Here is a 13,092-nt window from a genome sequence, read left to right as displayed (position 1 = left end):
CCTGAAGACCTCTAATGATACAGATTAATTACCTTCTCCTTTTAGTCAAGCAAGGTTTCTTAAACTGGTGAATTTTGAAAATTTCTTGTAAGCAACCATTTCAATATTATTGATTTTCTTTGTAATCCTACGTAGTTTATGCATATAAAAACAGTCCTCTGAGAAGGGATCCATGGGTTTCACCAGATTGTCAAAGAATCCACCACCCCAAATAGTAAAGAATCCAAACTTCTGTGAACCGTAACTTTGGGAGAGCTGAACTTTTTAGGAGGTGCTAGCTGCAGAATAAGAGAAAGGGGGGGGGGCGAGGGTGGGCAGGGGGTGAGTGACATTGCCATAGCTTCGACCCTAACTGAATATGCAATGAAACTTGTGTATGAGATGAGCAGAAACACTGTAAAGAAAAAAACAAATAAAACAACCGGGAACTCGAGCTAGAGCGCAAAGTGACTGTTCAGCTTCTCCCAGCCCGACATCACAGAGGAGATACAGGATGAAACCCAGCCGGTGCCGGCCGGCCTTGCACCCGCCGTTGCTCTGGCGCTACCTGCTAGGCCCGTACCCCGTGGCGGCGTGAAGAGCTGGAACTAGACGGCCGATGTGTAAAAGTGGGCATTTCGCCTCAACCTCATTCTTCCCTCGAAGGGTTGGTTCCCAGCCCCCTTGGCTCGAGCCTCGATGAAGCAGTCTTGGCTTGAGACTTGCCTCAGTTGTCCCTGAGAGGCTAGATCAGCCTCGGGAGGCCTACCCCGGCTTGCCCTTCGGCCCCTCCCTACCCTTGCTTCCTCTAGTCCCTCCCTCTGGGGGAATGGACGACGAGTGGGGAGCTGCCCCGGGGAAGCGGGGGGAAGAGGTAGACCACTAGGGGCCAGCCCCAGAGAGAGTAGCGGGTCCAAGCCCAGGCTGGCTCGGAGCAGTAGAGGAAAGTGAGAGCAGAGCTTCGGGCGGGGCACAGTTAGTTTTCTCGTTGACACTCTGGAACAGCCGCTACACCAGAGACATGAGAAGTCCCTTGGGCGCCACTGTTACGCGGGAAAGCGGGCTCCCGCAGCTCTTCTCGCCCAGCAGTCCGAGCTACGATCTCTCAGGCAAGGTTAGTGTGCCCTACGAACTCTCATTTCCAGATCCTCGGGGCAAAGGCTCTGCCCCCTTCCCTATATCCTCCCCCCTCCCTTGCTCTCGCCTACCTGAATTGAGCCAATCCGGGCTCAGTTCCTAGCCCCATCTCTCTCGAGCATCCTAGTTCTCTTTGGAGCTTAAGGTAGTCTACTTGTTATTGGTGAAACTGCTTCCAGGGACTTCCCAAACTTCTTTGCCAGTTTTGTTTGTTCCGCCGGGCGAATGAATGTGATGGAAGGTGGAATCCGGGCTAAGGACCCCTCCTTCCCGTTCCTCATTCCCAGTTCTTTGACCCAGCTAGAATACGGTGGACCTAGCACTCCTTCCTGGAAAACTTGCGGAGACCATAAGTACCTCCAGTGGGAACCCCCGTATCTAGAAGCAGTCGAGGGTTACAAGGGTGGGGAAGAGAGAGGACAGGAAACGGTTTGGAAGAAAGGTGCCCTCCCTATAGGGGCTAGGAGTTGTTCGGGTAAATGGCATCCGGAGGGGCAAAAGACTTTCAAGCATTATCTAGCATGACCATCATTTTACAAATGAGGAAATCGACTCAGCAAGTGGAAATAGCTTTCTGCGTCTCGGTACTAAGCACCAACGCTAGTTTCTGAACCTTAGAGGTTCTGTCTCAAGAGCCATTGCTCAGATCCACCTCATTCATCCTTTCCCAAGAGCTCCGGTAATTTAAAAATATCCTAAAATAGAGTCAAATAGTGTGCTTTCCCCCTTTCCTCATAGATTCTTGAGCCTTTTCCTCTTCTTTTCTCTAATTCATCAGAATACACTTCAAAAATTATACCTGGGCTAATTAGATCCACATTTTTCTCGGAAAACAATCCTAAAATGACTTTTAATTTCATTTCATCTTCTTACTCTACTGGAAAAGTTCAGTTATTCCCAGGTATTCCGAAAAAAAATAATGGAAGAATGAATCCTCCCACTCAATCTATCAATTAACAGATTTTTAATTAAGCTCCAGCAATCTGCCTAGTATTTTGTTAGGAAACCAAAATAAATCGCCCTCACCCTTAGTGAATTTACATTGGGGGAGGAGGAGGAAGAAAATGTACATATATGATCTACAAGTAATATCCAGAATAAATACAAAATAAATGCCACATAATTAGGGAGGAAGAGCTGAAGCAGGTGGAGGTGGAGGAGGAATCAGGAAAGGTTTATTGTAGGAGGTGGGGCTTGAGTTGAGTGATTCTAAGGCTTTCTCAGTCAGTAAAACAGGCAGTACAAAACAAAGGCAGAGTCCGCAGATTGAGTATGGAGTGTAAAAATAGCAAGAATGTCATTTTAACTGAATTTTAGTGTGTTTGAAAGGGTCAAAGTGTTAAATCCTAGTCTTGCTCTGTTATGGACCCTTTAGAGGATGTGGTATTTATTTGGACATTACTACTCCTTTTGTGTAATCTTAGAAAAGACCCCTTCTTCCCTCCAAGAAACCTGCCTTGATTTTCATACTCCCATCCCAAAGCACCACATCAGAAAACATTCCATTCATCAGGAGCAGATGTATATGGGGTCCTGAGGTCTTGGCTTGGGTCATTTAGAAGAAAAATATTCAACTTGCCCTCTCAAAGTCTCAGTGCCTACTGTTCTGGTGGGAAATGGGCTTCCTAATGAATTACACAAACTTAATTGGATTATGGCAAGGGAAGAGAAATACTGATGTCCAATGTCCTGGAAAATAACTGAGCCTCAGCATCTAACTTGTTGATAACACAGCATAGGTTTCTTATTCACCTGTTTGCCTAGTAGGTGGAGATGCTGAGTGGCCTGTTTATGTTTGTATTTAGTGGAATTTGCCCAGTGGGAGTATAACTAATATGACATATAAAACACAGGTAACTACCACTCCTCTCTTCCCATTCCTGGAGTTAGGAATTCCAGAAGCCTGACAGACTAGAAATGGGTAGCAAGAGTACCTTCCTTATCTACCCTTTCCTTCCACCCTAGAGGTAAACTGCTCAACCAGATTGTAGATACAGAATATTTGCACTGGAAAAGACCTTATCAAGCATTTACTCCAGTGTCCTCATTTTACAGATAAGGAAACATGTTTTAGGGAAGTCATCCACCTTGTCCAAATCCCACAGTTATTCAGTGGCAGTCAATAGTAGGACCCAGGTTCAGGGTACCACTCCATGTTTTGTGTGTCCTCCCCACTCATTCTCAATTCAGGAAGTAAGAGTTCAAGACAGATTGAGAGGAAGGGTTATAGTAAATAATTATCTCCCAAGTGCTGATTAGAAAGGCATATGGGATGGGCCTAGGGAGAAGCCAAAAAAGCTCCTCCTGCCACAAGAATTTCTACTACTCTGTAACTGGCAAATGGTCCTCCAGGCTCTTTTTGATAGTGATAAGAATTTTCTCGTTTCTAAAGCTGCCAGTTGTAATTATTAGAAAGTTTTTCATGAAATTAAGACTAAATTTGCCTTCCCCGCTCTAATTTATATCCCCTATATTTCACTCTGCTCTCCAAAATCTAGCAAAATCCTTTCCTTCTGCCTTCCCCTCTGTATCCCTACAGTCTTACTGCCAGACTCCCTCAATTAGGAAATAATGAAGAAATTAATAAGCACCTACAACTTTCAGGCACCTGCTGGCATATTCCCTCCCCTTCTACTAGCTCTTTTGTCCTGCCTAATCCTATTCACCCAACTCTGCCCCATCTCCTAGGTAATGCTGTTGGGAGACTCAGGCGTTGGGAAAACCTGTTTCCTGATCCATTTCAAAGACGGGGCTTTCCTATCCAGGACCTTCATAGCCACAGTCGGCATAGACTTCCGGGTGAGGTGCTGTGGGCTCCTCCAGACAGGTGGGGTCTTGGGACTACAACTCATGGCCAGGGGCGTCATTGTCTTTTCTTCTATCCCTGACTCTTTCAGGTTTGCCCAAAAGATCTTTGTATTCTAATTCTTATGTTCTCACTAGTAAGTAGACTTAAAGATACAATCCCTCAGTTTTGTCCCAAACAGGGAAATCTGGGAATAATGATCATAACATTTACCTGTTAGTGACTGTAAGGAGAAAACTGATTCTTCTCCTCTTCCTTTAGTTAGAATGCTATCTTCTGTGCTTTATCTTTCTCATTGGCTTCTGGGTAGAATGCTTCACAGTTTCAACTAGTCAATTCTTTTTTTTTTTTTTTTAAACTAATCAAATCTTTATTTAGTTTACAATATATAAATCTTTGTACTAAGCATTAGGATAAAGAACAGACAAAGTCTCTAACCACATAGAATTTATAGTCTAATAGGACTGTATGTGGAAAAGATAATGAATGCTACATGATCCATAATTTCTCTGGGTTCTACTTCTGTAGAAAGGGTCCAAGGGAACTTCTAAGATTTCCTCTCTTGGTTCAACAATCTTGCCATCAATCTCAGAAGTGACTTATCAGGATTAGGAGAAATCAACATTTGTATTTGCCCTAGCCCAAGAATATGAGATGATTGTACTGCTGAACTCAGGCCTCAAACCACTCTGTTATGTAAGCATAAAGGCCTGAGAGCCTAATTAGGAGGAAGGAATTATTGGAGATCTTCAGTCATGGAAAATGAGGGTGAGTGATAGCTGGAGCAGGGTAGCAGCTCCACTGCAGTGACTTTGTCCCCTCCTCCTTAATTAAATACCTAGCTCAGGTGTTCAGGTGACTGGCTCAGCCACTGAGTAGTAGTTTCATATCAAAGTCCACAGGCTGAACCTTTGGGACTGTGTCTCTAGAACAGGGGTGGGGAACCCTTTTGTTCTGCCAAGGGTCAAGTGGACATTTATATTATCATTCGAGGGACTTACAAAATTATTAAATTAAGGAACTCAAGCAGTGGGAGGTTGTTTTCATCTGTGGTGGCTTTGACAGGGCTGGACCAAATTATTTCACAGGCCTCATAGGGTTCAAGGACCAGGCCTTCCTCACTCCTGCTCTAGAAGACAGTTATGGTGATATCAATAAACATTTACTAAACTACTCCTATATGCAAGGCACTATGACAAAACTGAATATTTTCTGGAGGGGCAGAAACAGAGTAGGGAAAGGATAAAGGGACTCCTGGCTCTCATCAAATATTAGGGCTCGGTCTTTCAACTACACTATGCCTTAGTCTTACTCCACTATCCCAATCCCAAAGCAGAGCAAAGAACAGGGAAGGAAAGATTAGAAATAGGAAATATATATATATGGTTGGAATAGGGATAGCTGAGAATCAGTCCTAACCTTTCTACTCCTGGACCCCCTCCTACCTCAGTGGATGGGTTTGGCCGGAAGGGATACTAAATTTTTCCTAATCTCCAACCTCCCTGAAGAAGTTCAGAGTATGAGATCCCTCTAAGGATAGTATGCTAAAAGATGAGGAACTTGAGTACCCCAAACCTCCCCAGTTTCCCTCCACCCTTATTATTTACTTCTTTTCTAGAATAAGGTGGTGACTGTGGATGGCACAAAAGTGAAACTACAGGTAAGAAGAGGGACAGGATTGGGGGATGGGGAGAACACGGGGAATTTTGATCAGGCTGCCTATGCTGATAGAACTTAGCCACAGGAGGCCTGTCAAGGGTTGTGGTTATGTTCTGTTTGGGGTAACTTCCTGTGGGGCCCTAGAGAGGGAGGAAGTTGCCCTTGTCTTATTTCTATAGAAATAACAGTTTTCAAGCTCTCTGGTCTTTATTATAAATTTTTTTCAACGAAAGGCTTTTGAATAAATGTTTTAGAAGCTTCCATGTGCAGTCACCTTTTTTACTTTAGAAGTGACTCTACCCCACCTACTATTTGAGGTTAAAGTGAGATGATCTCTGAAGAAGGAGCCTGGAAAATTTTAGGTCAGATCATGAGGCAGTCGGTGTCCCAAGGACTCTGGACCAGTATTTTTCTCCTTCTTACTAAGAAAGGACAGGGTCCCTCCCAAGCTGCCAGACCCATGCCCCACTTTAGGAAACTCCATTTTGCACATTGCACAATACAAGGGGGTCTCAAGTCACCCATTTATTTATCTCACCTACTTCAAAGGATTTTATTTTCTCTAGAGCCCCACTATAGTTTAGGAAACTCCATTTTGCACATTGCACAATGCAAGGGGGTCTTAAATCACCCTTTTCTTTATCTCATTTACTTCAAAGGATTTTATTTTCTCTAGAGAGGCTGGTTCTCTTCTCCTTGCTTCTTACTGAGTTTCTGTTTCCTCTTAGATTTGGGACACAGCAGGGCAAGAACGATTCCGAAGTGTCACTCATGCCTATTATCGGGATGCCCAAGGTAAGCTTTTTAACTCTCTCCCCAGAGGCTCTGTACTCATTACCCTTCCCCTACATCTCCTTTATCCTCCCTCCATCAATAGCAGAGCCCTCAAATTTCCACTGTGTTTTTTCTCCCCTTCCAGCCCTGCTCCTGCTCTATGATATCACCAACAGATCTTCCTTTGACAATATCCGGGTAGGTCCCTCTCTTTCTGTAACTTTCTCCCCACTATGAACTCTGGGGGCAAAATCGCTTTCTAAAAGTCAGAACACATAGCCACTCTTCTGTGTTTTATTAGCAAATAAACTGAAGTCTGTAAGAAGCCTTCAGCCTCTGCTGAACTTTACAGGTTGAGCTTGGAATTGTGGATATAATCTGGGTGGATGAGAAGTAAACCCAAGGTAGGAAGAGAGATTATACCCCACACAGGAACTAACTGAAAATGCTGCTGCCTATTTATAATGTGCAGAGCAGCACTATATTAAGTATTGTGAGAATTTCAAAGCAGTGACATAAGACACAGTCCCTTAAAGAACTTACAGTGCAATCAGGAGATACATAAACTTTTCAGGGTCAGAAGGAGTTACAGAAAAGAGAGAAGGTCAGGGCGGTCAGGGAAGGAAGGCCTCACAGACAAAGGCATTAAAATCAGGATTCCAACACAGAAAACGAGGAGTGGGATGAGGTTCCACTTCAAGGCTCCATTTCTATTATTCTGGAGCACTTGAGATATCTTGCATGTACATACATGCAAGGTATATTTATTTATAAGAATAAGATATAAATATACTTATAAGATATAATAATAAATATATACTTATTTATTTACACATATACACACTTATAAAGATATGCATGTGTATATGTATATATATTCAAACACATATAGATATAGATATACAGAAAACATTCCATGTCACCTTTTTGGGGATAGGTGCTTTTTTCATTTTATCTTTGAATCACCAGTGCTTGGCCAATACCTGGCACAGGGTAAGCTTATTATATATTATGACATTATATGATTATATAATAACAAAAGCTTATTAAGTTATTTATGGATGGATTGATCAATGAGTTTGGGTAAGGCAGAAATAAGAAGGTTGAGATACAAAAAACTTGTTTTCTGTTAGCAAAACTTATGTACTATTTTATTCTTATCTTTCTATCTCCATAGACTAGATACTTAGTAAATGATTATTAATTTGAATTGACAGTAATCAATAAAATGAGTCAATACAGAGAAAATAATTGTTGGGAGATGAAGGGGGAATTGGGAAAAGGTAGAGCATTAATTGAAGTAAATGGGGATCTTCTCAGTTTAAAAGTCATAATACCGAATCAGGCCCTTTACTCTCCACTCACTTAACTCATTTTTTCTTATAGGCCTGGCTAACTGAGATACACGAGTATGCCCAGAGAGATGTGGTGATTATGTTGCTGGGCAACAAGGTATGTATGGCTTCTAGGCCAATTACCCCACTAAGGTAACTCTCACCCCTTCTTCAATGTAACAAACTACTTTCTCCTCTATTAAAAAAAAAAAAAACCTTTTATTCAAATCTTCATATTTTATATTACCTATATCACATATCTATCTTCTTTCTCCCTGAGTTAAAACAAAGAATAAAATAAGAATTTTATAAAATTTAATAATATTAGCTAGTATCTCAAACAAAAAGCATGTTATAATATAGCAGTTTTCTGCAGAGAAGAAGAATGAAGGTATTTCCTCCTATTTTTTCTTCAAAAGATTCCATATGGCATAGTGGATAAAATGCTGACCACTGAGTTAGGGAAAACTGAGTTTGAATCCTACCTCAGACATTAAATGATCACTAGGCAAGTCATTAATTTTTCTCAGCTTCAGTTCCCTCATCTCTAAAATGTTGGATGGGAGTTGGGGAGGAAACTTGGCTATTACTTTAACAGCATTCATTTTTGTTTTTCATTTATTAAAATGTCAATAAATTTTTTCCTACTTTTTTTACTTCATCAAATATTTCTCAATTGCTTATAAAAATTATTAACATAAATTTGAAAATTTTTGAGTTCCAAATTCTCTGCTCTATTTCCTCCTCTATTATAAAAAATATCTGGGAAAGCTTGGAAGGCTTATAGAAGAGGTATGGGTGATGGAGGAAAGGAGATGGCTCCTCTCGTCCATATATATTTCTTTCCCTCAGGATTAAAATATTTCTGACTAGGAGATTTCAGAGAGGATATGAGCATGGTCTTCTGTCCATCATCTCATCTAGAGAAGACTGAACTGCCTGAGTGGTTGTCTGAGGAAATGGAATCATCCTTATGTTCATGTCCTTTCCATAGTGGAGTTAAGTTTGAGGACTGAAGCTGAAGACAGTTGACTGATCCCCCTTTGGGAGGGACTCCCAAATGATGAGACCTGACTGCATTAGCCAGAGCCTGGCTCGATACCTCTGGGATCTGGGGTTTTCAGTTACCAAGCCCAAGTAAAACGAATGTTCAACCACAGTCTTCCCAGATGAAGGGCTAATCCCATCTCCTTGACACTGTCATTCCACGGTTCCTGTGTCCTCAAGACAACCAGCAGAGGGCAGGCAGGGACTATGCTCTGGGAAGGGAGAGGAAAGTAGACAGAAGGTCTCCATCCCTCTCCAGACTGATGGGTGTGGATTTTGCAGGCGGATGTGAGCAGAGAAAGGGTAGTCCGTTCAGAAGATGGAGAGACATTGGCCAGAGTAAGTGACTGCCCATGGGGAAGGGTTGAGGAAGGGACTGATCAGGAGGAACAGTAGATACTGAGGATATTTTCTACTTGACAGGAATATGGTGTGCCTTTCATGGAAACCAGTGCTAAGACGGGAATGAATGTGGAGTTAGCCTTTTTGGCTATTGCCAGGTCAGTCCATGGGACAAGGATGGGTTCTTCCTTGGGAATCAGGTTGGGAGACCCATCCCTTCTGAACATGGGGGAATGAGGGACCCTCTTTTGTACCTGTGATACAAACCCTGGCCTCTTTCAGGGAACTGAAACACCGAGCGGGACAACAACCGGAAAATGAGCCCAGCTTCCAGATTCATGACTATGTGGAATCCCAGAAGAAACAGCCTAGTTGCTGCCCATTTGTGTGAGAAAAAAGGGGCAGAGGAAGTCTGGGGAAAACCAGTGGGCTGAGAATATTCCCCATCTCTAAAATGAACTTTTAAACACCTTAATTACTCTAATGGGGGCATGAGTCCCCAGTTGAAAACAAGAGGCAGAAGCATAAGGAATGCCAAAGAAATATGTTACACAAACACACCATCCCATCACTGCTTTCTGCCAGAAGGGACCTATATTTGTGCATCAGACTTTTCCTTGCCGCCCTTTTCCCAGTGGTTATAGTTTCTGAGTCTCTGGACATTTGAGGACCAAAGATAGCTTTAAGTTAAATTTTGTTCTAGTTCCACAATAGTGAAAACTTTGGAAAATAGAAAACCTGATTCCTTCAGAGAAACAGAGGCCAGAACTAATAACCTCCCTATTACTTTTAATTCAGGGCCCTTCCTTCCAAACTTCTCTGGTAAAGCCCCTCAATCAACCTGTGACTCGAGGGACTCTGACTTTGTTCCAGTTCATCAACAGATCCCAGAAAAGGGCAATTAGTGGCCACTATGTCTCTTATTAGTTTTTAGCCCATGAGAGACAGACATCCTTTGTATTTTCACATTCTTTGACTTTTCAGAGGCTCATGGACTACAATAATCACTAAATCACTGTGGTCTGACCTGAAGTATAATTCCCAAGTCAAATGAGTGAAAATTTCAGGAGAGTATAGATGTAAAGGTATGAATTGAGTTTCAGAGAGAATGAGAGAGAGAGAGAGAGAGAGAGAGACAGAGAGAGACAGAGAGAGACAGAGAGAGAAAGAGAGAGAGTGTTTAGGAAAAGAAAAAAGTCACACAAGTTCAGCTGGCTTTGTCTACCTTTTTTCCCTTGAATCAAAGCTTCTTAAACTGTAGTTTTGACTCCATATGGGATAATATAACTGAATGTTGGGGTTGCAAAACTATTATTTATTATCAGTAAATGTTTGACTTCTATGTCTATTTTGAATACCTACATACCTTTGGTGGCATAAACATTTCTCAAGCAAAAAGAGGTTGAAAGTAGAAAAAGTTTAAGCAGCCCTGTTCTAGATCCCCATCTGAGAATAAAACAATTCTTCCTGATATCCTTATCCCCTTTTTAATCTTCCCCTGTTCTCCATTCATCTGAGGCACTTGAAAAATGAGATTCTGGGTTTTCTCATCACTTATTTTTGGACTTCCTTGCTGAAGAGCTTCAAGTTGCCAGACAGTATCCATGCTGGGGAGTTCTGTCCTAGGAAAGGACTTCAGTATCATTGAGCAGCTGAAAGTCAAGCTAAATTTTCTCTTTTTGATCCCAGGCTTTTAATAAAAATAAATAAAAGATAGTTTTAGCATTTCTCTTGGATGAAGATGGGGAAGTGAGGAAGTTCTCTTTCCTCCCCTTTTTAAAAAAAAAAGTTTGTGTGGGGAAACAATCAGGGTTAAGTGATTTGTCCAGGATCACACAGTTAGTATCTGAGATTGGATTTGAACTCAGGTCCTCCTTACTCTAGGGCTAGTGTTCTATCCATTGTACCACCCAGCTATTAGTCCTCCCTACCTTTCATTTCCTTTTTCCTTGAGGATTGGATCCTAGGTGGCTTTCACTAAGATTGTCAATTCCTTACCACATTCAGGTTATTCTGGGAGAAACTTTAGAGCTTTAACCCATGTCAATTAAGCAGAATGAAGCAAACCCAGAGTACTACCTCTTCCATTAACACCTGCCCCAATATACCTTCCCTTTTACTGTTCTAAGTATAAGGTACCATAAAGGCCAGCTGGAGTTTCCCTTCCTCTTTCTACTCATCCTGGTTCAGGATCAAGAAGTCCCACTGGGAATAAGGGTAGATCAACGGGGTATTGGGAGATAGATTTGTGTTTGTTTTCTGAATAAATTACCTGTATAGAACCAGATCACATCTCAGGAGAATACTCAAGACATTGGTTTCCCAAAGTTCTGTCTCATCTATCAAAAGGTAGACTCTGTAGAGATAGGTATCACAAACCCTTATATGATCTGCCAATTTACTTTTTTCCAGTCAGTGCAAACTCTTCACGCCAACTCTGCTTTCTTGCCTTTGTGCCCATTCCAATCTTGGCTTAAGCATGTCACAGTCAGGGAAAGATGGGCATTGAGTTTTGTGTGGCTACCTCAGTTGGGTTTTCAAATCAGAAACCAGAAACCTTGACCTACAATTTATTGTAGCTTATCGCAGCTTGGTCTCCAAAAGGTAGCTCTTAGGCTTCTTCCAGCCCTGGTAAAGAATCTCCTCTAGAGATTCACCAGTGTTTTCTAGGGACCTATGTCTTGCATGAGATAATGCTGCTCAGTATTTTGGAGAGTGTACCAAGTCCCACAAATTCCTTGAAGAATGTTTGGAGAGAAGCAATGGGCTCTATCTCTTATTCCTGGGGATACCAAGCTAACTTAGATATATTGCATGGAGAAAACTAGGGGCAGGGGCCAAGGCCAGGACTAGGCTTTCCCCTTTTCCCCCATGATTCTAAGAGGCTCCAGCATGGTGCTGACAAACGAGGCTAAGGGAATGCTAATCAACCTAAAGAAGATATTCTTCAGAAAGTCCTAGCAAAAGCAAAAGTATGGGACTTAAAGATTGCCCAAGAGAGCGCTGCGTAATGGACCTGTAGGAGAAAGTGTGCTTTTTTGCCCTGGTACATTTTTTCCTGTGGAATCTGCTTTGGGAATTTTGTCTAACCTGGCTGCGTTTGGCTCCACTTTTCGAATTCACAATTCCTCAGACTATCACTTTGATCCTTAACAGGCCCCATCAGCCCACATCACCACCTCCTCCCCTCTTCCTCTTGCCAGAGGAGAGGAGAGATTCCATCCCCAGCCTGCCACTTTTCATTTTCCCGGCTTCTCTTTCCTGGGAGAAGTACTTCGGGGGGGGGGGGGGGGGAGGGAAGAAAGGCAGGGGGGACGGGGGTATAGCTGCCCACCAAGCAGAACAGGAAAACTTAGTTCGGTATCTTTGTGTTTGGTATTAAACAGTTTAACAACGGGATCCTGGATCTATTCAGGCTCCAAATAGCTCCAATAACTTGAAGGATATTGTTACATAAACATCTCTAGGGAGGAAGAGGCGGGTGGCTGGCCTGACTAGGCCTTAGTCCTAAAGTTGTCTGAGACTTCTCGGTCCCTAGAAGGGAAAGCGATTTCTTCGCAGAGCCTGCCTCCCGAGTCACAGTACTAATTTCACAATCTGACACACACTGCACTCGAGTCCAAACCAGAGCGCTTTTTCTTCGGGCGTTCAGGGTTCTGGGTTCCCGCCCTGAAGGTCAGCTTCATGCAAAAGCCTCTAGACCCGAAACCATTCTTCAGGGACCAGGCTTCCTGGAGCTGGAATCCAGCTGAGGCAGATGCGTCCAGCTCAGCTAAGGGAACCCAATAGGGATTCCTTCCCTGGAACGCCAGATGCCACACCTTCCACCCCCGCCTAATTGAAGCTTTGTAATGCACCTCTCAAGCTTTTTTCCTTCGCCCGCTCCGAGTGCCTATTAGCAACCCCCCGCCCCTTCCACGTCCCCATTGGCTCGCTTTGTTCAACCGGCTAGAGTACCCCCCACCCCTTTCTCCGCCGGTTCCTAATTGGGCCTGAGCGGTCCCTCCCCCGGGA

At 42.9% G+C, this 13,092-nt stretch overlaps 1 protein-coding gene across 2 annotated transcripts; it reads left to right on the top strand.

Annotated features, from left to right (window-relative positions):
• The first annotated feature begins 798 nt into the window (after window positions 1–798).
• On the top strand, window positions 799–10,218 carry RAB37 (RAB37, member RAS oncogene family). 2 transcript variants are annotated; one of them, XM_051995165.1, is made up of 9 exons: window positions 801–1,093; window positions 3,805–3,915; window positions 5,541–5,582; window positions 6,310–6,376; window positions 6,501–6,553; window positions 7,742–7,807; window positions 9,019–9,075; window positions 9,160–9,236; window positions 9,361–10,218. In XM_051995165.1, the coding sequence occupies exons 1-9, from the start codon at window positions 1,001–1,003 to the stop codon at window positions 9,467–9,469; spliced, it is 675 nt and encodes a 224-aa protein (XP_051851125.1). In that variant the 5' UTR covers window positions 801–1,000; the 3' UTR covers window positions 9,470–10,218. The 2 variants fall into 2 exon arrangements, with proteins under 2 accessions (XP_051851126.1, XP_051851125.1); XM_051995166.1 differs by lacking the exon at window positions 3,805–3,915 and having other exon boundaries at window positions 799–1,093.
• Window positions 10,219–13,092: the final 2,874 nt, after the last annotated feature.

Source organism: Antechinus flavipes, chromosome 4 (assembly GCF_016432865.1).
Source record: "Antechinus flavipes isolate AdamAnt ecotype Samford, QLD, Australia chromosome 4, AdamAnt_v2, whole genome shotgun sequence".
NCBI classification, from domain to species: domain Eukaryota; kingdom Metazoa; phylum Chordata; class Mammalia; order Dasyuromorphia; family Dasyuridae; genus Antechinus; species Antechinus flavipes.
The sequence above is the reverse complement of the archived record's forward strand: the minus strand, read 5'-3'. Positions and strand labels throughout refer to the sequence as shown.

Bases quoted from the DNA above. Each gene is read 5' to 3' on its own strand.
- RAB37 (XM_051995165.1), top strand. From the start codon at position 1,001: ATGAGAAGTCCCTTGGGCGCCACTGTTACGCGGGAAAGCGGGCTCCCG. The intron at 5,583-6,309 runs GTAAGAAGAGGG...GTTTCCTCTTAG, and splicing joins GCACAAAAGTGAAACTACAG to ATTTGGGACACAGCAGGGCA. The intron at 7,808-9,018 runs GTATGTATGGCT...TGGATTTTGCAG, and splicing joins TTATGTTGCTGGGCAACAAG to GCGGATGTGAGCAGAGAAAG.